This window comes from Phragmites australis, chromosome 9 (assembly GCF_958298935.1).
Source record: "Phragmites australis chromosome 9, lpPhrAust1.1, whole genome shotgun sequence".
Classification (NCBI taxonomy): domain Eukaryota; kingdom Viridiplantae; phylum Streptophyta; class Magnoliopsida; order Poales; family Poaceae; genus Phragmites; species Phragmites australis.
Genome location: NC_084929.1, coordinates 30,391,275 through 30,417,341, shown reverse-complemented (window position 1 = coordinate 30,417,341; position 26,067 = coordinate 30,391,275). Strand labels below are relative to the sequence as shown.

Sequence of the window (26,067 nt, the reverse complement as noted above, 5' to 3'; positions counted from 1 at the left end):
AAGAATTATTGGAATATCTAGACCATTCCCAGACCCAGGCATCTGAGTTGGAGACTTCTCTGTCAACTGATGCATATGATACTGAGATACTCATGCAGATTTCTAAGGAAGCAGTTAATGGCCAAGAATCATCAAGAACATTGAGGCTACAAGGTCAGATTCAGGAGGGTCAAGTATCAATGTTAGTCGATTATGGAAGCTCTCATTGCTCATTAGTGAAGTGTTGGCCAGTAGGTTATCTGGAGTGGTTCAATCCAGTTGTCCTGTCAAGGTTAAGATTGCTGATGGAGGGATTCTATACTGCAATTTGGAAATTCCTGCTTGCTATTGGTGGACCCAAGGTTATTCTTTCTGCTGCACCATGAAGGTTTTACCTCTAGGAAGCTATGATGTAATTTTGGGTATGGATTGGTTAGAACCTCTTAGTCCCATGACCATCCATTGGGGTGAGAAGACCCTCTCTTTTATTTATCAGGGAAGGCCAATCACCTTGAAGGGAGTAAAACCTTTGTTATCAGAATGTGCTCTCATATCATCAGCTACTCTGAAGAGCTGGGCACGCAAGGGAGCAGTGCATTCAGTGGTGCACTTGTGTCAGGCTGAGGGCAGAATGCAGAAAGATGCACTTCCAGAAGTTATTCAACAACTACTCAGGGAGTTTGACCACTTGTTTGCTGAACCTAAAGGGCTCCCACCTAGCAGGCCTTTTGATCATGCAATTCCATTGTTACCGGGGACAAAACCAGTCAATCTTAGGCCTTATCGATATAGCCCAGCACAAAAAGATGAAATCGAGAAGCAAATTAAGGAAATGCTAGAACAAGGTGTCATTCAGCACAGTACCAGCCCTTATGCCTCTCCTGTGTTGTTAGTGTCCAAGAAGGATGGAACTTGGAGACTGTGTGTGGATTATCGCCAGCTCAATGCTATAACAGTCAAAAACCGATATCCACTTCCTATTATCGATGAGTTTTTAGATGAGTTGGCTGGTGCTTCTTGGTTCACTAGTCTGGACCTAAGAGCTGGTTATCACCAAATTCGGATGGTGCCAGAAGATGAAATGAAAACAGCATTTAAAACTCATAGCGGACATTATGAGTTTCGAGTGATGGCTTATGGACTGACAGGAGCACATGCAACATTCCAAAATGTGATGAACACTATTCTACAGTCATTGCTGAGAAAAGGAGTCCTAGTGTTTATAGATGACATCTTGATCTATTCAAGCTCTCTAGAAGAACATGTGAACATGTTGAGGCGGGTTTTCACCATACTGGAGGAGCATCAGTTGCGGATCAAGAGATCTAAGTGTGCTTTTGCTCAGCGAGAACTTACTTATCTGGGACATGTTATCAGCTCCAAAGGGGTAGCAACAGACACCAAAAACATTGAAGCTGTGCGCAATTGGCCCAGACCAAGTTCAGTGAGAGCAGTCCGAGGTTTTTTGGGATTAGCTGGTTATTACCGCAAGTTCGTGCGCCATTTTGGCGTCATCAGTAGACCGCTTACTGATTTGCTGAAGAAACACTCAGTGTTCCAGTGGACAACAGTGGAAGAAGAGGCTTTCCAAGCTCTGAAGCTTGCGCTTATCTCTGCTCCAGTGCTAGCGCTTCCCGATTTCAACAAGACCTTTGTGATTGAAACGGACGCGTCAGACAAGGGCATTGGTGCAGTGCTCATGCAGGATGATCATCCTTTGGCTTACCTTAGCAAGGCATTGGGACAGAGAAATCAGCAACTGTCCACTTATGAGAAGGAATTCTTGGCTATTATGCTTGCCATTGACCATTAGAGACCTTATCTTCAAACTGGAGAATTTATTATTCGTACTGATCAACGCAGTTTAATTCATGTGCAAGATCAACGTCTAACGACACCATGGCAACAAAAGGCCATGACTAAGCTGCAAGGTCTTCAGTACCGTGTTGTTTATAAAAAAGGGAAAGACAATTCAGCTGCCGATGCTTTGTCCAGGTGTGTCAATATCCCATTAGGTGAATTGTTAGCTCTTTCTACTTGCGTGCCTGTATGGATTAGACAAATTGTGGATGGCTATGCGGCTGATGCTGAATCTCAACAACTTATAACCCAACTCAGCCTTGATTCTCAGTCAGTACCTCATTTTACATTGAAAGACGGCGTCATCAGGCATAAGGGTAGGATTTGGGTGGGCAACAATCCTGCTATGCAACAGACCATCCTACATGCTCTCCATTCTAGTGCAATGGGTGGGCATTCTGGAATCCAAGTCACATACAACAGAGCTAGGAAACTTTTCTCTTGGCCAGGAATGAAGAAACACATTACAACTTTTGTGAATGACTGTGCGGTATGTAAACAAGCCAAATCAGAGCATGTCAGGTACGCTGGGTTATTGCAACCTTTGCCAATCCCAGATCACGCCTGGCAGGTAATCTCTTTAGATTTTATCGAAGGGTTACCTCGCTCACATAACTTCAATTGCATATTAGTGGTGGTGGATAAACTAACAAAGTATGCCCACTTTGTTCCACTTGCACACCCTTTTACTGCATGGCAAGTAGCTAAAGAGTACTTGAACAATGTTTATAAGCTGCATGGTCTGCCTCCATCCATAATATCTGACCGGGACCGTATTTTCACAAGTACTCTTTGGAAAGAACTCTTCAAATTGGCAGGTACTCAGCTATCCATGAGCTCTGCTTATCATCCACAATCGGATGGGCAAACGGAACGGGTGAACCAGCGTTTGTAGGCTTATTTACGATGCTTTGTGAACTCCTGCCCTTCCAAATGGCATGCTTGGCTTCCCTTAGCGGAATTTTTGTACAACACTTCATCTCATTCTGCTCTGAAGTGCTCTCCTTTTGAAGCCTTGTATGGGCATAGTCCCCAGCATTTTGGCATTATCGATCCTTCTCTTTGTGTTGATTCTGACATCGTTGAGTGGAGTAAAGACAGGCAGATACAGCTGCACGTTCTGAAACAGCATTTGCAGCGTGCCTGTCAGCGCATGAAGAAGCAAGCTGATCAAAAACGCTCAGAAAGATCTTTCCAACCAGGAGATTGGGTCTATTTGAAGCTTCAACCATACTTGCAAACTTCTATCGCTGACCGGGCTAATCACAAATTAGCATTTCGCTATTTTGGTCCTTTTCAGGTTTTGCAGCCTATTGGAGCGGTGGCATATAAGCTTGCGTTGCCGGAATCGAGCCGTATACACCCAGTGATCCATGTCTCCCAATTGAGGCGGGCTCTTCCTCCATCTGCATTGTGTCATGAAAGCTTACCGAAGCTGGTGCCAGATAACTCACCACCGGCGCAGCCCGAGCGTATTCTTCAGAGAAGACTGCATCGCCATGGATCCAAGGCAGTTGACCAAGCTCTCATCAAATGGGAAGGTCAGCCAGAGTCTTTGGCAACTTGGGAGATCCTGTCTGCACTCCGCCACCGTTTCCCTCAAGCGTCGGCTTGGGGTCAAGCCGGTTCTGATGGAGGGAGGGATGTCATGGCTGAGCTGCCTCCTACCGTGGAGTATGCCAGGCGCAGGAGGGCTGAAGATTCAAGGTGTAAACAGGCGGACGCACGAAATGGAGTAAGGGCCCAGCGGGCTAGTACTCGGGAGAGGAGGCCCAACAAGGTGTACCCAGCGACAGATTGGACCCAGTAGGCGCGTGTGAGATGAGGGGGTATTTCACCCGGATCGGAAGGAGAGAACAGGCGAAGAGAGAAGATTAAACTTGTATTCTTATCTGTCTCTGAACCTCTGTTTCTCTACCTCCCAAAAACCTCTCTAAAACCTGTGAGGAACTCCAACCTTGAGGATGGATGTTACATATGAGTGTGATTGAGTAGTGGGATCGTAACATGATGCAGTATGGGGATTCGCGTGAGTGCTGCTGATTTGATTTCGCGGGCCACTCTGACAGAGTGACAGTGGCGCGGCGCGCGGGAAGAGATAGGATTCTATACTGGCGACAACGGGCGGCGCGCCAGGGCAGAATTCCTTGGCGAATGGCGGGGGCTCCTACCGTTTCCGCGCGCCGGAGTGAGGCAGAGACGACGGAGGAGCACATCCGGGGTGCGGGTGGTTGGGAGCGAGGGATAGGCGAATGCGCAACGGCGCGCGATTTGTTCGCGGCCGCGGCGTGTCGCTGGCCAGTGGTGAGGAGGAGCCAAAGCGAGCCAGCGAGAGCGGGGACTGGACTGCCGCGAGGCACGGAGCACCGGATGCGGCCTGCGGTCCACTCGCGCCGTTAGGCTAGCACGGGCTCCATTTCACGAACGGGCCGGCAGTTAGCGTCCTTGTTCAGGGCTTGTTTGGATGGCACCTGTGCCAGCCCAGTTAATACGCTGGCCCGCCAATTTTGGCAGAGGGTTTCGGCGACATCGTTTCGCCATCGCATGGACGTGAAGATAAAGTAACACGGGTGCGGGAGCGTGGTCTTGTTGGTGCCGAACCTAGCAACGATCTCGCGTACCTGAACCGACGTGCCAACTTCTGTCATGAGCGCTGAACCAAACGAGCCCTTCATCTCCAGGTTATGCCTGTTGGACAGTTCCGGTTCTACACTTTTCCCACGAGCTAGCATCGATTAGGCAGTACTGCACCATTAGCCAGTCGAGCGACAACATTCTACGTGTTGATCACATTCCTGTGCGTGTTAGGTGTGTTTAGTTAGAGGGTAAGATTAGATGGGATAGAGTTATTTTTATTTTTTATGGTAAGATAATTTAATTATGTTTGACCGGATAGATATGATGAACCAGTTTTCTATTTGTTTAGTGAGATTACAGGATGAGTTAATTTTCTGTTTGATTGGAAGGATTGAATAGTCTGAGTTGGTTATGTTGATCTTCTGGTGAACTTATCTCTTGATTGTGTAGCATTTGGATGAATTTTTGCATGTTTGAATTTATTTGAATTCAAATTGAATTAAAAGGATGATATCGTATGAAATGATAAAAATACATATAAAAGAAATATTATAAAGGAATTTACTTGTTCATCAAATAACCTAGAGTTTGAAATATTTTTATAAATTAGTACATCACATGAGAAAAATATTAGAAATGTTTTCAGATTTTTGGGAATTTATTTGAGGCTCTAAAATTACCAGAAGTTATAAAATTAGGGTTTTTTTAAAGACTTTTAGTTAAATATTGGCTTAGGATTTTTGGATCAAACTAATTAAAATGGGTTGCTAGTGTTCTTTAGTTTGCTTATAAAAATATGTAGAATTTTTGGACCACTCTTGTATTCCCAGATAAAATCGAGGGTTAAATAAAAAAAATATGAATACACACATACACATAACATATAACAACAACTTATAACATCTAGATCCCTAGTTAAGTGGTGAGTATTTGGGTGATTAATATAACCACATCATTGTGATTAATATTTTATTTTAAAAAAAATTAAAAGATTAGTTTACAATGTTGTTGGGTGATTTTGGTCCCTTAATTAATGGAATGAGCGATTAAAGGATGCGAATATCAAGACTAAGGACCTTCTAATTCTAAGTACTATAAGGAGATGAAAGACACTTAGAATATTATATACTCTTTTTTTTTCTTTGATCTTACTATAAAGAGAGGCTAAAAATAGTATCTTGACCTATTTGAGTCTAGATTTGGTTAGATGTACACTTGTGAAATTCTAGTATTAGATAGCTCAGAGAAGTTTATGGATGAGTTGAAAAGAAGATAGAACTTAAAAAAAAGTTTGAATTGAACATGTTCTAGAAAAACTCTATACGCCGGATGATCCAGCACTAAAGAGCTTGTACACGCCGGAACATTTGTTCAGAAACGGGCTTTAATGCTTATACATACCAGATGATGAGGTTAAGTTGGTTGCACTAAAGTATTTTTCAGAAGAAGGATTTCAAATTATACACGCTAGATGGTCCAGCGTACACATCAAAGACATCACTGGAGTAAAGTCTAGAGAGTTTTCCTTCAGTTTAGTGGATGATGATCTTACACGCGCCGGATGGTCCAGCGTATGTATCAGAGGATTCATTGGCTATAACGGCTAGTCCTAGGTGGAAGATTCACACCAGATGGTCCGGTGTCTGGAGACGGTGCATGCCGAATCATCCAACGTTTAGAAAAGTTTGGGTGGTTAGATAACTGCTAGTTTTGGACCTCTAGCCTATAAATACCTCCTCATTTCGTCTTAGTGGTATCTATTGTGAGCTAGAAGAGCTGAAACACTTAGTGTGTGATCAAGAGGCAAGGGAGTGCACAAGAGTGATTTGCAAAGTTCTTAATTTAAGATTAAAGACATTATTAGTACAAGGAGAGTAGCAAGTGTGCATCTAACTATAGTTTAGGCTTGATTTAGGTCAAGTAAAGCTATGGCTTGTTACTCTTAGTGGTTGGCAACACCTAGTTGGTCTTGATGATTGGAGTTATCTTGGTGAGGTTTGGAGTTCTTGTAGGAGCCATAAGAGGAAGCTTTATGTTTGATTTGAAACTCTTCAATCTAGAGATGGAGAAGTGGCTATCACTAGGGAGCACTTGAGACTTGGTGACTCATGGGGAGCAATATCCTTAGTGGATGCTCCAACGAGGATTAAGAGAGAGTGCTAACTGCTCGATATCTCGGAAAAAAAAAATCTGATGTCTTCTTATCATCTCTTTACTTTCATGTATTTACATTCTTACAAGTTAATATTCTGCAATTCACTTTGTGTTGTAGCTTGCATGTTTTCTTGCTTATCATTCTATCTATTTTGGTCATTGTAGTTGTAGGGATCAGTGACGTCCTAAGAGGGGGGTAAATTAGGGCACTTGGAACTATTTCGGCTCCAAAAATAACACAAAATAAACCTATATCAATTTCTATCTAAGTGTGCTATAAGTTTATCTAGTATGTCTACTCTACCGATCAAAGCGCTTGCAACCTATCTAAGAAGGTAAATTGCAAGTAAGTAAATGCGGAAACGTAAATAAGGTAGAGAGAGCTAAAAGGGGGAGATTGTAGCGAAAATGACACTATTAGGCTATGATTGTGATTTTGATGATTAATGACAATATAGTCATTGGGACTAACATGATTATAATAAGGTCATTTTCGCTATAATCTCCCCCTTTTGTAGCTCTCTCTAACTTATTTACGTTTTCGTATTTACTTACTTACAATTTACCTTCTTAGATAGGTTGCAAGCACTTTGATCGGTAGAGTAGACACACTAGATAAACTTAGAGAACATTTAGATAGAAATTTATATAGATTTATCTTGTGTTATTTTTGGAGCCAAAATAGTTCTAAGTGTCCTAATTCACCTCCCCTCTTAGGACATCACCGATCCCTACAATTGATATCAGAACTAAGCCTCACATCTAGCTCTTCAATTCATGTTAGAGCTTTATACCTTCCACAAGGTTTTGCCAATTCAAGTGGCATTTGAGCCTTAGTCTCATTGCGATCGATTAGACTTCCCCGTCTAGTGAGTTATGACGTTCGGGGTTGGGATGAATTCCTATAGTGCTCTACTTTTTTATGGCATAAATTTATCGCGTTGAAAAATTCTAATGACTTATTTTTTGCAAGCTCGAGGCTTAGATGTTTGGAGAGTCACTAAGGAATGGATGAAATCTTGCATCACCAACAAGGAGAGGCAATTAGATGCATTGGCAAAGAATGATCAAGTGGTGAGAAGAATATTTCAAACTCTTCTTTCAAAGTATAAGTTGATAGTCTCCATTATTTACGACAATAATGACATCAAGAAGATGACTCTAAGTCAAATACTTGGCAAGATCACCGCCCATGAGATGACAATGAACATGGGGTGAAAGTTCAATGAGCAACAAAGGGCCTTTAATAAATAATCAAATGAGCTTAAGAAATTCAATGCATTTAATGACATTCATGCTACATTTGTTTCTAATTATGAATAATTATTGTGCAAATTTAATTTGCAAAATAAGGAGCATGAAGATCTTAAGACTAAATTTGAGTGCATTAAATCTCAAACTAAGATAACTTTGAATAAATCTACCTCTCTATTTAATTGCAATCATAAGGTATATGTTTCCACTTCTTGTGATGATTTAATTATTTTATCTAGCTCACCCCTTTGCAATTAGATTTGTATTGAGAGTGTTGTTGTAGAATCATCTAACAACCTCATTGCACAAGAAAATGATGAGCTCAAATAAGGAGTGGAGAAGCTCAAGGAGGACTTGGCGAGATTGAAGGGCAAATGACATGTCCAACCTTCTCAAGATAACCGTGATTTCATGGTGAAGAGACTTGAGAAGGGGTCAATTGTGACATGCTTCAAATGCTTTTAAGAAAGCCACAAGTCCTTCCAATATAAGCAAGTAAAGAAGGAGACTAAGGACAAGACGAAGAAGAAGTTGACAAATCTCTCCAATAAAACCTCTAACCTCTACACCAAGCCCAACTATAAAAACAAGATAAAAAGCAACCACTACAAGCTAAAGAAAAAGAAAAATAACAAGGTGGTTGCACACATAGCTGAAGAAGGATCGGAGGTGGAACCAACCATTTGGTTGTCTAAGGAAGTTATCACCAACATGAAAGGGTCTCCATCGGTTTGGGTTTCAAAAAAGACTTGAAACCCGAGGCGGCTATGGGGATTTGGAGGCTGGACTTACAAGATAAACTGAAGATTCAAGCAAAGAAAACAAGTGTACAAGATGAACGTATTGATGAAGATTATGATCATCACATACCCAAATTTTCATCCAAAAGTAAAAGAGGTAAGTGTAGTTAGATTATTGTTCATGTATTTTATTTTGCTTGTAGCCCATTTGACTTGTCTAGGATTGCATGTGCTTATTTTAATTTATTGCAATACCTACTATAGGTTTTTATATGGTGGGTTGCTTGTGTCTCTCTAATCCATGAACAACTTACATGGTTATTAATTGTAGGTCCCTTACATGGCACTAGTTTTTCAGTTAATATCTTTTATGTGCTATGATACAATCTATATGATAAGTCCCTATTGTTATCAATAACAAGTGCATATACCTCACAAGTATTCAACACTTGTATGCACATATTTAGGGGGAGTATATCCTATATGTTGTGATTTTGAGACTAACATACGTTTTAAGTTGCATCTTTTGGAGTCTCATGGAGTAATCAACATGTTTTCGAAGGTATGTAATGCTCAAACGATTCAATTGGTATCATTATCAAATATTTGTTCATTTAAACTATTTTTTATGCATAATATAGTTTAAACTTCCTATCTTGATATATTATCTAGTTGCGTATATGTTTTTTTTTCATCATATGTATACATATAAATAGGGAGAGTTTATACTATATTATGTGAGTTTGATGAATTATGATCCATGTGCTTTCATCCATTTCAATTGGTATCATTCTTTTGTAGTGAGATTCCTATAATTAGTATTATTACAATTGATATTATTTTTAATTGGATCATAATTTTGAAGCTCTCTCCCATGTGCTCTAATGTCTTTCCCTTTAAGTTCAACAAGTATATATAGTCCTTTTTGAGATATTGTTGATAAATGGGGAGAAGTTTGACGACCAAAGCAAGGAATGCAAGATAAACAATGTGAGGGTGATTGTAGTAAGTGCAAGATACACATAGGTTAACAAAGGGGGAGAAACTCTTGCTTAGGTCAAATTAAGGAAGATAGTGGCAATGGATAAAGGGGGAGACACAACAAAGGTGAACTAAGTGGTAAGAATATGCATTCAAACAATATGATAAAACTTTATGCTCATTTATGATCTTTAAATTTAGAATCATTTGTTATTTTTCACTTGCTTTGGTTGTGTTGTCATCAATCACTAAAATCATAATAATGACGTAATAAGATCATTTTCGCTGCAATAGTTATTTTACTCTTTATCTAGGATAACGTTATTTATTTATTCTAGAGTTCAGTTAAAATAGTTTAAATTATGGCATAATTCACCCTCCCTCTTAGACCATTCCTTTCACAGCTAGCTAGTTTTCTTCAACCCCTTGATCGCATGTAGAGAAACTCTATCGAACCGCTGTCCTGTGGGAAGCCTTCCCCTTCATTGACGTGCCGCGACCACTGGTGCGGAAGGCTTCACTGTGGCCGCCGATCAGTGACGAATGCTAGCGGGTCAACGCGGTTGCCGCCAGGGAAGAAGCACGGTCGCGAGAGACTGGTATCGTAGATCTATCGGTCTTGTAGTGAAAGGATTTGGATCCTCTAACTTCACGGTGTGAAGTCAGGGAGCAACAGTAAAATGTGTCTGATGCTACAGTAGAAACAGTATCTCTGACTTCAAATACTGTATAGGTTTACTGTTCATCAAAATACTATTCACGTTTACTGTTTACGACGTTACTGTATCACTAAATCTTATACGTCCATTCCAGATCCAATATCTCACACGAGTTTTAAGTCACACTACAGTACTTTGACTACAAACGGTGTGAAGTCAGAGGATCTAAATTCGTAGTGGAACGGGCGGAGCAACAAAGGGCATGGGGCTTCTGGCGCCGCCGGAGGAGGGGCATAGTCACGGGAGAGAAGGTCCATCGAGAGAGTGACGGGAGGTAAGAGGAACATGGAGTCAAGAGGTGCGGAGCAAGGCAGTTGGTTTCGTCGAGGTAATTTAAAGGGATCGGATCATACAGCATATAAATGAATATTCGTTTCGGATGAATAAACCCGTCTATCCACCAACCAAACACTAGATTTAGCTCAAAATCATGAAACGAACCATCGCATCCATCTGCGTCGCTGCACCAAACACACCCTTACATATCCGGCCTGTGGTTGGCCTCGCGGATCAGCAAACGTCACTTACGCACACAGCCACACAGGCGCCTTGTGCGTTGCACTGTTACTACTGACGTAGGTAGCGATTGGTACAGCGGAAGGTGCGTGCTTCTGTTGAGAGTTCAGACCTGACACCTGAGCCACCATGACATCAGAGCCCTGAGCCCCGCAACTCTGCAAGGCTGCAGCGCTGCAACCACTCCGATCACATGGAAGCACGGAAGCCAACGGGACCGGAAACAAAGGGCAGGGCAGGATTTCAGAACAGGCAGCTCCCGGCCTGGCGATCCAATTCAGAACAGGGCAGGTTGCTACGCACTGCGTCCATACTCTAGGCAGGACCGGTTTTGATATTTTAGGATTCGGAATGAGATTAAAAATAGAGTTTTATTATTAAATATAAATTGTTTAGATCTAATTTTTTCAGTTTATTTTTAAATTTTGAATTTTGGATACAGTGTATATATATATATATATATAAGTCCTTTAAATTTTGGAGGATCCGGAGCGGCCGCACCGCTCACCGGCCCCGACTCTAGGCTCGTTAGACCGTTCGCGGTTCTTCACAAATTCCTCGAGCTAGTACCTCTATGCATTAGGCCGATGGTTACATCATCTTCCGCGTTAACAATTTTCTCAAGGGCACCGAGAGTCCGAGACGTGATTCCTCGGCGAACGCGTTCGAGCGACTACGTTCTGATCTATCCCGATCGCATTCGTCGCTGGTGCGTGTTGCCGGGTCGGTCCCGCCAGTGACCTCGTCGTCGTCGAGCAGCGAACGTCAGTTAAGTACAGGCACCTTGCTGACGTGGGTTAATGGGTACACCAATGGTACTGTGCTTCTCGTCAGAGTTGAGGCTTGATGCATGAAAGCCCAGCGAGGCTGCAACGTTGCAATCACATGGATCAGCACTTCTTTTTCTTCTTCTTACGATGATGATGATGCAAGCACGCACGTATCACCACCACTAGGGAAGGCAAAAACAGCGAGAGAACCCAAAAGCAAAGGGCGGAGATTTGGCCTTCGATTTGTGATTTGGTAGCAACGAAGCAAAGCTGCAAACAGACAGACATGTAGAAGCTAGATCTTTCAAAATAAAAACATGAAGAAGCTACTAGCAGGGGAAAAAAAGAAGAGGTGTCGTGGGTGCCCATCACTCCATGTGCTGACCAGCACTGTGCATGACTGAACCATGTTTGCTCAAAGTTGTCTTTAAGTTGTCACTGCAAGATCTCAAGGTAGCTACTGTACATCTCATCATAATTGATGTTTGATGCGAGTACGGTACCTCTGTACGCACAACAGCGAAACAACTCACGCCCATTAGGACACACAAAATAGACCCTAAATTAACCCACTTGTCTCTGAAAAACCTACCAGTTAATCCGATGATTAATTTAGCACGTTAAGTATGAGGCCAGCCGCATATGGTCCACCATCCGTTGTTCATCCATCGAACCAATAGCGAACCGGTGGGTAGGAGATTCTCTCTTTCTCCTCCTCCACCTTTTATCTTTTCTCATTTCTCCACCTCTAATCTTAAATAGATTTCTAGCTGGTAGGGGCTGTAGATCCTCCCCTGATCCAACGCATTCCATCATGGAATACTACTAAAGAATGTTCTCATGACTCATGAGGGAGGTAACTAGTAATACTACCATTCAAGAGCATTAAGCAGGAAAGGACGGTCATACATGTCAGTTACGTTTAATATTTTTACCTATCTATTGTTTATATTCCAAGCATCAGTATATGTGTTAAGGTAGACATCCGTCACGAGAATAGTTAGACGACGTCGACTGCTACGGGAGAGATCACACTATAGATTAAAAAAACTTAGAATATTATGAAGGCATAAGAAGACTTAGAACATTGTGATTAAAGAATCAATGAAGAAAGATAAATTAATCTAATTTTCAGTCTCTTTCTCATATATCTCTTTCAATGTTCTAAACCCTCCTAATCTATAGTTTATCCCTCCTCTAACAATCAACGCCACTCAATTATCCTTTTGATAGATGTTTACCATAACAACCTGAGTACTCGATGTACTGATAACTGTATAATCTAACAATTCTTCAAACAAAGCCTGTGATTGTAGTAGCAGTTATAATGAACAATTTGCAGACTAAGCACAACTGCGACAAACATTATGCAGCGATTATCATATCACAATGGGAAGGGATAAGAAATAAGGGCATGCATCAGTGTTACTTTTGTTGGCCCAATGTCAGAGACAGACAGCCTCCGGCTCTTCACAGCCGCTGCGCTGGGCACATGCCCACGGCGCGTGACCATTCACGGAAGGGAAAAATCTATTAGGATATATGGACAGGTAGTTTATTAGAACTATTTATTTATATTAAGTTTTTAAAAGTGTAAGTAAAAATTTATAAAGATAGATAAAAAATAATAAATACATAATTATTAAATAGAAGAAATAGATAGCCAACATACATATAAACAGTAACACATACAGAGATGCATTTGCTGATGACTCACCCTCGTCCCCAGCTCACACCCAGGGGCAAATCCGCCACTTGCCAGCTTCCCCTAAAACCCATCGCACCGGGCTCGCACGCACTTCTCTTAAATGCACAGCGAGTTTGCAACGCATGCGCGCGCACCCGCACACTCCTCCCGCGGCGTCAGCATCGCTGCGTCCGCTCGCAACTGCAAGGAGAGAGAGAGAGAGAGAGAGAGAGAGAGAGAGAGAGAGAGAGAGAGAGAGAGAGCCCAGCTGCCTCGGTGCGCGCTCGCCGGCCGTGAGGGGAAGGAGGAGGGAGGAGGAGCCGGCAGCGCGGGGAAATGCTGGCCGTTCCCGTGGCGGATCGTGCTGTTCTCTTGGCGCGATTGGCCCTAGGCGGTGACTGCAAGGTCCGATCCTGAGGCGGACGGCGACTCCGAGAGGGCTGCTAATTTCTTCGTTGCCGACGCCGTGAAGGTCCGGATTCTCTTCCCCGCACCATCTGCGTTGGTTCTTTCAGTCCTGGGCTGCGGACGGGGAGGCGCACGGCGCGAATGGAGCTTGCCTCTGGTTCCAATATTCCAACTTGGGATGGCTTCTTGCGACTTGCGAGGTATGGCGTAATTCAGAGTTCTTCAGTACAGCTATGCGTACTGCGAAAACGACTTTTAGGTACAATGCTGTCCGTTTCTTGCGCTCATCACACTACTGTTGCAGGAAAGCAAATCGTGCTTTTCTTGAAAACACATTTGGTTGGTCGATGCGCGCGTGCTTTTGTCTTTAGAAAAGGGGAAAGAGAGTGTATTGGAATTGTGCTTTTGTTACTAAAGACTAGAGGAGTTGAGCAGTTGTAATCTACAGGGCCACTGTTACCTTTCATTTGTTGCTGTGGTAACAATTCAATTTTTTTTTAAAAAAAAAAAACCAATGTGGTAGTGATTATTCATGTAAATAACATGGAACTGTGAAATAAACAAACAACAACTTGAGAATTATGCAATGGAGTAGGTCAGATATGTAGTTCCAGACTGCAACTTGCAGCAACTTTTACATGTGCAATTCCCAAGTTTGATTCATCACTGGACCAGGGAGTAGGGGAACATGGAAGTGTGAATGCTTAATAATCTTACTGGTACATATACTGTTGCAACTGTCGTTTGGGGTGTCGAGACAGCGATAGCTCTTGCTTTGCATTTGTCCTATGGTGTGGAGCCTGAGATCCCTCCTCGGTGTGCTGTGCTGCCCATGATCGCCCCCATCAATGAGCAGAGCCCCACCCTGCCTGCAAACCCGCTTCCCTTTGGTTTCTTGCGTCTGAGACCACCTGCTTTATGTGCTGGACTTTTAGTTTCGTGCTGGTACCTTTTTCCAAAGCATTTGGTCCTTCAGAAAACAACTGCATTAGGTGTAGTAATCGAGTCTAGGTTAGGTGCGCTGCAATTGCTTTTGTGTAAGTTACTCATGTGCAGGTGAGTCCACCAACGTGCTGTGTCTTCCCGTTAGAAGTCCTATAAGAGCAGTGTTTTGTCGCTACCCTTCTGTCCGTTCTGGTTATGACCAGGCGCCATTGTTTAGGCGCGGTGGCTATTTTGTTAACACAGTGGAGTTATCCTTTTCAGAAAAGGCTAAAGAGTGATGGCTATTTGCAAAAAGATATGATGATTTCCTTTTATATGGCACATGATCCTAGCTGTCCTTTTCAAAAGAGCTTGAGATAAACCGGCAGATTTGTTTGGGTTCGGGTCTTTCGGTTGAGACTAAGGAGAATACAAGAGGCATCATTCTGTTTTTGGTTCATTTTACTATTTTAGAGAGGAGGTTGCCATGTGGCAGTTGAGGAATCTAATAATGGTGCTCTTCAAAGATCAGTGTGGGCAACACTTTGTCATTATCTCATGAATTTATGATTTATTCCAAGAGTGAGCTTACACCAGCTTTCGGTGTCAGTTATGAGAATTAGTTGCATAGGTTCCTCATTATGATGAAATATAGCTAAAGGCAGTGGCTATTTAATATGTTGGAGTTTCCAAAGAAAGCTAACTTTTTTTTTTGTTTGTGTAAGTTGCTCATCCAGTTTCCATTGGAAGTGGTACACTAACTACATAAATTGTGTGTCAAAATCCTGCTAGTCTCATAATACATGACATTCTTGTAAGCATATTTTCTATTATTCTTTAGGAGGACCGGGAAACTCTGATATTTAATAATTGGAAACCACACCTGGTTTTGGCTTTTAAAAACTTAAGCAGTGGGAATGCTTCTTGTAAGCTGTTAATTGATGAAAGCACATATTTTTCATTCAATTCTCCAACTTTCTTGGTAGTTTTTTTTGTTATTACATCCTATATATATCATTGTAATGACGAAAAGAGTTGATCCTCTTTCGCCTTTTCAAGATCTCTCGGGCATATATTTTCAGTAGCTGCTTACTTGCTTAGTTACAGAGCATATAAATATCCATTGGAAAAAATTATTGCGTTATGTTTGTTATCCAAATTCTCTTGCCTTTCTACTGGTTTTTCTACTTACAAAACTGAATTTTATACTGTTATCAGGACACTCGAAATATGAACCACTGTCACTTTTTGTTGACTCTTGTTGCCTTTTTGTGTGGCAGGAGTGATGCACTGATGGGGAGTCTTGTATTATAACTCCGCTTTGTCCTTATTCTTCCAGCCGATCCTAACAATGTGGCATCTCAGGCTTATAGCATTTCTTTCTGTTTCTCTGTTCTTTATGCACCTTCCTTGTGCCAGAGGTGCTGACCTGAACTCCGATAAGCTGGCCCTTCTTGCATTTGCTGCATCTCTGCCCCATGGCAGAAAGCTCAACTGGACCCTAACAACCCAAGTCTGCACATCCTGGGTTGGGATTACGTGCACACCTGACCGGAAGCGCGTGCGTGAAGTCCGGCTACCTGCAGTAGGGCTCTTTGGTCCTCTCCCCGCGGGTATACTTGGCAAGCTTGATGCACTACAGGTGTTGAGCCTTAGGTCAAATCGTCTTACTATTAATCTCCCTCCTGATGTAGCATCCATTCCTTCTCTGCGCGCTCTATATCTTCAGCATAACAATTTGTCCGGAATTATACCAAGTTCACTGTCTTCCAGTCTAACATTCTTAGATCTGTCATACAACTCATTTGATGGAGAAATCCCATTGAAAGTGCAAAATATCACTGAACTAACTGCATTGCTTCTCCAGAACAATTCTCTTTCTGGACCCATCCCCGACCTTCACCTCTCCAAATTGAGACATTTGGATTTGAGCAACAATAACCTGAGTGGGCCTATACCACCTTCCCTGCAGAAATTCCCAGCCAGCTCTTTCTTAGGAAACGCTTTTCTATGTGGATTCCCACTGGAACCATGTCCTGGAACTGCACCTTCTCCCTCTCCAATGTCACCCTCGCCTCAAAACACCAAAAAAAGCTTCTGGAAAAAGCTTAGCCGTGGTGTCATAATTGCAATAGCTGCTGGAGGAGGGGTAGTACTATTGATTTTGATCATCGTCCTCTTCGTATGCATTTTCAAAAGAAAGAAAGATGGAGAGCCTAGCGCAGCAGCATCTTCATCCAAAGGAAAGGCTGTTGCAGGTGGAAGGGCAGACAAATCCAAGGGAGAATACAGCAGCGGTATTCAAGAAGCAGAGAGGAATAAATTATTTTTCTTTGAGGGATGTTCATATAATTTTGACCTGGAGGATCTGTTGAGGGCTTCAGCTGAAGTCCTTGGAAAAGGAAGTTCTGGGACTACCTACAAAGCTGCTCTCGAGGATGGCACAACAGTGGTGGTCAAGAGACTGAAGGAAGTGGTGGCGGGAAAAAGGGACTTCGAACAGCAGATGGAGCTAATTGGCAAGGTTGGCCAGCATCAGAATGTTGTCCCATTGCGTGCTTACTATTACTCCAAGGATGAGAAGCTCTTGGTGTATGACTATGTCCCACCGGGTAGCCTTTCTGCTGCTTTGCATGGTATGTTCTTTATTTCGAATAAGCTATTTGAATCATTAGACATTTTACTGCCTGTCAGAACGCTAGTTTGAACTTTAATTTTTTATGGATATTAAGCTATTATCTGACTCTAACTTGACAGTTCACGCCTTTTCTGGTACTTTGACACTTGACATTTTAAGTACAAGTCAGACTCGAAGCACCAATAATGTTGTAGCTTAACCTTTTCTTGTATCCCACTATCTTTCGAAGATTAGCTAGAATGACAAAGTAGAAACCAAAATTAAAGGCTATTTGGCGGTTGCATTCTTGCATAGTGAAACACTTTATGTTGCAGTTGCATTAAATGCTCAATTTGGCTCTTCCTTCATTGCATCCCCTACCTATGCTGAGGCCGTGCAATGCGCTACGCCCGTCTTCGCTCCTCCCAACTTCCGCAGCGCCCCAAGCTACGCTCAGTCATTGTTGTACCCTCTCCACGCCTAGTTGGCCGGCACTTTCACTCCACCTCTTGGCTTGCCAGGCCTTGCTCCGACGCCCAGTCACGTCACCATGACTCCTCTGTGCCTTTGATTCGAGCGCAGCCGCGCACCTGTCCCAGTAAGGCGGTACATCCCGTCGATTTGACCTGGACTCCAATCAGGGAGCGCTACTGGTGGCGCAAAAGGGGGCATTCAAGCCGAGCGACCTACTCCGTTTCTTTTTGACGAGATGAGCGGTCAGGCCGACCAATCCAAACAGCTTCAAATCGTCTCCACCGACGCTCGGCTGCTGCGCTTGCTCTGTTTCGCGGGCGGACACGGGATCCCTGCTTTTGTTGCCCGGCCTCGGACCACTGTTCGGCCGTGTGCAGTGATCTGGTGAGGTGCTTCACCTGTTAAAGGTCCGGTCATCGTGCTTCGGCCTGCTGCTCCTGTCGGGCTACTTCACCGGTGACGCCCCGTCAAGATGTGCGCATGCGATGCGTGCCACCGCATGCCGACGCGCGCCTACAACTACGAGAGGGTGCGTTCCGCTTTGACCCTGCTTATCCGCCGATGCCGGCGAAGCCTCCTCTAACACCATCTCCTCATGACTGGCACGAGGCGGTGGGTTTGCGATGTAGGGGGCGTCGTGGCACCAGAGACGACTGGGACGTCTACGACGACTAGGTCCACCATAGCGGCAACGGGCAAGAGCGCGTCGATAGGGACCGTGATAGGGTTGACTATGGCCGTGGTGCCTAGTCACGACATGACGACCACCCGAGGCATGGAGGCCTACACGAGCGTTGTGACGACGTTGATGATGCTGCACGCGATCCCAGGGGTAGGGCTTGCCGTGACGAGTGCTCCTCAGCTCACCACGCGCCTACACATGGCCGCACCCGCTCCCCATGCCATCGCGATGCTAGCGGCCGTTATGGTGGTGGCACGTGGCGCTTCGACATGGTGCTTGGCGACAACCACGTTGTGATCGAAGGAGATGACCACACCGTCAACACACGTCAGAGGGTGGAGCTAGCAAGCTCGTTGCTGCCATCTCTAGAGCAGCTCCTGACCAAAGAAGTGTCCGAACTCCAGCAGCTCTTCACTCGTCGAGCTGCAATGCTGAAATCTGACCTCAAGCACTTGCTACAAATTGAGATGCAGGCTGCAATTCACACTTCACTTGAGCCTATACATTCTTGGTTCTGTGACATGCAGGTTGCCCGATCGGTTTGGTAAGAAAGTAGATGATTTTGTCCTGAAGGCTTGCCACCTAGCAGACAAACTCCGCTTTGTTGACGACTCGCTCTTGCCAGCTCATGCTGGGATTGAGGCCTGGCCCAGGGTCCCTGCTCCTGCCCTTCGGACACAAACTGGGTTGGATGCGGATCCCATTCTAATGCTAGATGCCTTTGGCACCCTGCACTGCTTGCTTTGCACGCCGACTAAGTGTGACGTGCTTCCTAATGATGTCACTATGACTCGAGAGCCAGAGCAGGCCCTGCATGCTCTCACCCTTGCAGGTGAATGGGGGTTTGCAGGTTGTTGTGTCACGTCGGCCATTAGTGCCACTGCCAATGCGATGCCAGAACACACTCCTCGGCTGGGGGAGAGCCATCCACGCGCCCGACAACATGGCTTAGGGCATGCCAGTGACCACCTCCGCTGCTCCGCCATCTTCAACGTTGGCTATGCACGCAGGCTCCCTGCCAACACCACGATGCTCAACTGTGGCCGATCTGTTCTCCACACCACATAGCTGGTCTCTCAACAACACAACCGCAGCTCTAGAGGCTCCACCAACTACACAGCCTCCTCCTGATGCTCCAACGCCTCGGCTTGATGCGGATGGGTCGGACCTCGAAGCAAACTTGGGCTCTGAGGGCTACATGCCCGCCACAGCAGCCACCGTGGGCTCCTCGGAATAACGAGCACCTCTGACTTGCGCCACTGGAGCCCGCTCGCACACCTTGCCAAATGGCCAGCCCATCGAAGTTTCAAAATCACTCAAGGTGTATGTTCGCCGTCGCAAGCGTGCCAAAATGCTGCCATCACGCGTGGCACCATCAACACCGACACCACTACAACAATGCGTGGTGCGGGTGTCCAAGTTGGCTGGCGGCGTCCTCCCTAATCCACCAGTCGTCGACAAGCGTCGGCGGACGACAACGCAGCCAAGGTCACTCCCACGACGTAGTCTGCGCATCGCAACCTCCGGTCGCCTTTCTTCGATCGTGGCGCAGGCACAACATGTTGTAATGAAGAGGCTTGTCTCATCCAAGATCGGGATGCAATCGACCCAGCCACACAAGATCGCTATGCCAGCCTCTTCGACGCGTCGTTGTCTCATGCCCACATTGAAGCGCTTGCGGCGCTGTTCAGCTGGGTGCCCCCTGACACCTCACAATCGCCACATGCCGATGCACTCGCCATTGTTGGTTGAGCGTCCTGGACAGTACGTGCACTAGATGTCATTTGGAATCTGAGTGGCATAAATAGACCATCATGGCAGAACGCTGTGCGTGAAGCAATTCTGTCTTCCCGAGCGGACATCGTGTGCTTCTAGGAGACTAAATTGTCTAGCGTTTCTCAGCGAGCTTTGCTCAATACCCTCGGTGTCGATTTTGATGTCCATTGTGCTTTACCAACCGCGGGTTCACGGGGTGGTGTTCTTGTCGCATGGTGGAGCTCTGCCTACCATGTAAATGCCACACAGATTGATGAATTCTCTGTCTTGGTCCAGTTCTCGGGCATCGACGATGTGCAATGGTGGTTCACCGGCGTCTATGGCCACAGGAGGACCCTGACAAGATCTGCTTCCTTCAGGAACTTCGAGATGTGCGGGCTGCGTGTGTCGGGCCATGGCTGCTCACGGGTGATTTCAACCTCATATACCATGCGGAGGACAAGAACTACTCCAACCTCAACAGAGCCATGATGGGCCGCTCCCGCAGGTTTCTCGACGGTGTTGAGCTCAAGGGGCTACCTTTGATCGGGAGGCGGTACACTTGGTCCAATGAGCGTAACTCCACTACACTCGTACGTCTCGACCACATGTTTTGTACTGATGATTGGGAGAGGCTCTATCCCGATTGCATCCTACAGAGCGCAACAACAATGGTGTCAGACCACTACCCTTTGCTCCTCGTCCTCCACGACGGGCCTGATGGTAAATGACGTTTTCACTTTGAGAGTTTTTGGGTCAAGCTGGAGGGTTTCTTGAGGCTGTTCAACCTCTTGGTCCGAGCTGGTCTCCTATCATTGCCCCTTGGTGCGTCTGGCGATCAAGCCACCTCCTTTGGCCAAACATCTACACAGGTGGGGGCAAAAAAAGACTGGCAACATCAAATCCCAACTGCAGTGGGCAAAGGAGATACTGCACCGTTTGGAGATCGCGCAAGATTCTCGGCAACTGGCAGTCGACAAAATGTGGCTGCACCAATCCCTAGCAGCATTGCCTAGGCCTAGCCTTGCTTGAGCAGACGATTGCCCGCCTCCGCACGCGTATCACATTGCTCAAGGAGGGGGATGCCAATACAGCATTCTTCCATTCGCATGCTCGACACCACAAGTGAAAGAATTTCGTTAGGAAGTTAAGCGCGGATGGCCAAATAGTGACGAGTCAGGAGGACAAACACAAGGCTGTGTTCGACTTCTAATTTCAGCTACTCGGTTCCTCTAATCACAGGGATCATACTCTCGACTTGGAGGCCTTCCACGAGCACCAGTCTCATGACTTGGCGCATCTGGAGGAGACATTCACGGAAGAGGAGGTATGAGAAACCATAAAACACCTAAAGTTGGATAAGGCGCCAGTGCCGAATGGCTTCACAAGAAGGTTTTACAAGACCTGTTGGTCGATGATCAAGCACGATGCCATGGCGGCAATTGAGGCGGTTCAGCATGGCAGGGTGCCACATTTGGACTAGCTCAATTTGGCTTACCTTACTCTCTTGCCGAAGAAGGCGGACGCATTGAATGTGACAGATTTCTGGCCCATTAGCCTCATCCACAGTTTTGCCAAGCTAGTGGTGAAACTGATGGCAAACCGGCTAGCGTCATCCTTACCGGACATGGTCTCAAGCAACCAGAGTGCGTTTGTTCACGGGCGATGTATAAAGTACAATTTCCTCCTTGTCCAGCGTACAAGCCGCAACGTTGCATCAATAGCGGGAGCCACGAATCCTCCTCAAGCTCGACATCTCCAAAGCGTTCGACTTTGTCTCGTGGCCATTCCTCCTTGAGGTGCCACAACACCTCGGATTCAGGCACTCTTGGTGCAACATGGTGTATGCGTTGTTGTCGACAACGTCCACTCAGGGATTACTTAACGGAGAGCTAGGCGATGAAATATGGCACTAGAAGGGTTTGTGGTAGGGCGACCCCCTTTCGCCCATGCTCTTCATCCTCGTCATGGATGTCCTCAACGGCTTCATCAACTCGACTAGTGAAACCGGTCTGCTTCAGCCTCTCGCACAACACTGGTTCCCTCATCGGGTCTCGTTGTACGCCAAAGATGTTGTTCTCTTCCTCAAGTCGGTGTAGCAGGATGTGGACACCTTCCAAGTTATCCTCACAATGTTTGGCGTTGCCTCCGGTCTATGGATGAACTTCCAAAAGTGCTCCGTCACGCCGATCAAATGCTAGAAGGACGACATGGCCTTCATCCAGCAGATGTTTCCATGCGCGATCAAGGAATTCCCATCCGACCTCGGATTTCCGCTCTCGATTCGCAAACTGACTCAGGCGAAGCTGCAACCATTGGTGGACAAGGTGGCCGACCTGCTTCCAGGATAGAGGGCGGGTCTTCTCGACCGTTCAGGCCGGCTAAGCTTAGTTCGTGTCGTCCTTTCCTCCACCCTGATCTATAATATGATGGCCCTTGACATGTCGCGATGGGTTTTCAAGGCCATAGACAAGATCCGGCGAGCCTTTCTATGGAGAGGACGTGAGCAGATCAATGACAGTCACTGCTTGGTTGCCTGGCCTAAGGTGTGTCGGTCTTTGGATTTTGGTGGACTAGGCATCCATGACCTCAAGGCGATGAATTGGGTATTGCGCATGCGATGGCTGTGGCTGCAGAAGACTCAACCCAATATGCCTTGGGCAGGGTTTCAGCTACCGGTTCACAGGAATGTTCATGCCATGTTTGACATTTTTTTGCGGACGACGGTGGGAGATGGGCATCATACTTTGTTTTGGACTGATCGTTGACTCCATGGGCAGTCAATATAGGACCTGGCTCCGTGGCTGCTCGAGCTAGTACCCATGCGAGCCACTCGTCGACGCACGGTTCATCAGGCAATACAGAACAAGGCTTGGGTCCGAGACACTAAGGGGTCCCCTCTATGTCGGCTATCTATGAGTACTTGTTGCTATGGGACATGCTTGAGGAGATCACCCTCGAACAAGGTGTGCCTGATGCCCATGCCTAGAGGCTGACATCTACTGGGACATATACGACGCGCTCAGTCTACTGGCTATATTTTGAGGGCAGCACTCATTTCACGCCACGACGTCGCCTTTGGAAGAGTTGAGCACCTTTACGCTTCAAATTCTTCATCTGGCTGGCAAGCCGGAACCGGTGCTGGACAGCCTATCGTCTACAACGACGCAGCCTGCCAAATCCGGACAAGTGCCCGCTCTGCGACAAGGAGGCAAAAATAGTGCAACACTTGCTAACGAGCTGCGTCTTCGCACGCCAAGTTTGGCACGCCGTGTTCATGAATATTGGCCTTCAGGATCACACACCTCGGCCTCAAGATAACATCTTCGTCGGCTGGTGGCAACATGCTACAACAGGCGTCGACAACAGTGTGCTCAAGGGCGTGAACTCTCTCATCATGCTAGTGGCCTAGGCTATATGGAAACATCGCAACGATTGTGTGTTCCAGGCAGGCCGACCGGACATAGCTGTCGTGTGTCGCTTTGCAAGAGAGCAAGCAAAGTTGTGGTGCTTGGCAGGTGCCAAGGGGTTAGCACAGTTTCTAGAACGCACCTAGCACTATCAAAGCAAACCCAAAGCTCTTTCGATGTCGCGAGAAATCGAGTAGGTTGCAGGCTTCAAGCCTGATTCATGTTCTGTGTTTTGTCACGTGCTGTTTTGTGAGTGGTGTTCGTTCTCGTTGTGTGTGTTATAATATCTGTTACTTCTTTCTTCTTTAATACAAAGACACGCCGTTCTCCTATGTGTTCGAGAGAAAAAAACAATCACGAAAAGTCGATGCATATATACGATTTGATGGTATGTAGCTTGTAACAAGCTACTGCACTTAGTGGTTGTTTTTCTGAATAAGATATTTAAAAGATATATATACACTCCCAATAGCCTTTTGGCTTTGTTTTTATCCTTCTGAAAACAAAATATATTGAAGTTTTGCAATCGATGTCAACATAAACCCTCCTCACTGATTTGTTGGTTGTATTTATAAATTAGAATTCGTACAACTGTAGTGGAGTTCCCATGAACAGTATGAGAACTACTCTTGTAGTCAGACATTTTAGGCTTTTGAGCTATTTGCAATTTCTGGCCGTCGCAATGTATGCAAAAGAATATTGCCTTGCTTCTCCATTGCCTACTTTGAGGTATCACACCTATACTGCCTTGCAATCTGCCAGCACTTGCATGGGTAACCTTTGTTGCACAAATTGGCGGTTCAAGTAGCTCTAGTTTAGTGGTGCTGTTGATTTCTGTGGTTCAAGTTTACACATATTCTCTTGTGATTGAACCTTGTGATGACCTGAAAAGTGTGTAAATGGAACAGGAGGGCCGTAGGACTCTGACATATTTATGATGTAACGCCATAACCGACACAGTTTGTTTATATTTCTGTTTCATCCAATTTGTCTCAAGTATGGATGTGTTCTGATTTGCTTGGATACCACAAAATTAGTTGGTTAGTCAGGATTTCAGGTACTGGGTCAGCAAAATGAAATTATGTCGGTGCATTTCAAGCCTTGCCCTTGTAGCATTTCCATGGATCTTTTCCTTTTTCACCCGTTTTGCTAACTTATTATCTGCAAGTGTGACTAACTTGCTCATTATATACATTTGCATTGAAACGAAATTATACTATAACAGACTGACGGTTGATTATAAATACTCAGGGAATAAAGCTGCTGCAAGAACTCCATTGGACTGGGAGACAAGAGTAAAAATAGCTCTGGGTGCTGCACGCGGGGTGGCTTATCTGCATGCTGAAGGTGGCGGGAAGTTCATCCACGGAAACATCAAGTCAAGTAACATCCTTATTTCACAGGAACTCAGTTCTTGCGTCACCGAGTTTGGCCTTGCCCAGCTCATGGCCACGCCTCATGTTCACCCACGGCTCATCGGATACCGTGCTCCCGAGGTCCTCGAGACCAAGAAACCAACACAGAAATCTGATGTCTACAGCTTTGGCGTACTGCTCCTTGAGATGCTAACAGGTAAAGCCCCTCTTAGATCTCCCGGTCGCGACGATTCCATCGAGCACCTCCCCAAGTGGGTGCAGTCTGTGGTTCGAGAAGAATGGACGTCAGAGGTTTTCGATGTCGACTTGTTAAGGCACCCGAACATCGAGGATGAGATGGTGCAGATGCTCCATGTTGCAATGGCATGTGTTGCTGTTCTTCCTGACCAGCGGCCTCGGATGGAGGAGGTGGTCAGGAGGATCGAGGAGATCCGGACATCTTACTCAGAGACAAGGACGTCCCCTGAGGTCTGACAAGAAGAACGAGGAACTCTTCTAAATCACTTAATAGCACAGCAATAATATGCCATCTAGACAAAAACAGGTTTGACAGTTTCTGCCTGCAAAGCTGATAGCTCTGTGTTTAGTGTCCAGTGAAGCTTTGCTGTTGATTTCTGATCATTCTTTAGTAAATTTATTTTCCATTCATGGCTTCATGATGTTGCCCTGGTGATTGTTTCGTTTCAATAGCTCTGCTGAACGCTGATCATCATAGGGTGCCAATTTATCATCGTTCTGCAAAATTCGATCTGAGATGGACTCTATGAATTTCGATTTATTGAATGAGCATTCTGTTTGTGCCATTTGCTTGTGGCTTATATGTCCTTGTGAGGGAGCAAGGATATTTTGTTCGACTGTTGAATCTTGAGCATCACTGTTTACCTTTTTTGAACATCCTACACAGGGCTCTAACTTCTTACCGCTAAGCGGGCTTATTGTCCTGCGTCATGTTTGTACTTGAACATATTATTCTTCTTAATACAATAATACACAGTCCTTCTGCGTATTCGCGAAAAAAGTTGTAACCTTGTATGCGATAATAAAGTGATTTAAATAACTATTTTTAGTTTAAAATAGAAATAAGATGACTCACCCAAATAACCTCAATATATCTACAACTATAGCTCCACGAATTCCTATATCTAAAAATATTTAGCTTAAGAATTCTTGAAGTTAGAGTTTTA

At 45.1% G+C, this 26,067-nt stretch overlaps 1 protein-coding gene across 1 annotated transcript; it reads left to right on the top strand.

Moving 5' to 3' along the window:
- Positions 1-13,363: 13,363 nt before the first annotated feature.
- On the top strand, positions 13,364-25,686 carry LOC133929083 (probable inactive receptor kinase At5g58300). The gene is made up of 3 exons (XM_062375677.1): positions 13,364-13,845; positions 15,850-17,205; positions 24,759-25,686. The coding sequence occupies exons 2-3, from the start codon at positions 15,921-15,923 to the stop codon at positions 25,355-25,357; spliced, it is 1,884 nt and encodes a 627-aa protein (XP_062231661.1). The 5' UTR covers positions 13,364-13,845; positions 15,850-15,920; the 3' UTR covers positions 25,358-25,686.
- The last annotated feature ends 381 nt before the right edge of the window (positions 25,687-26,067 follow it).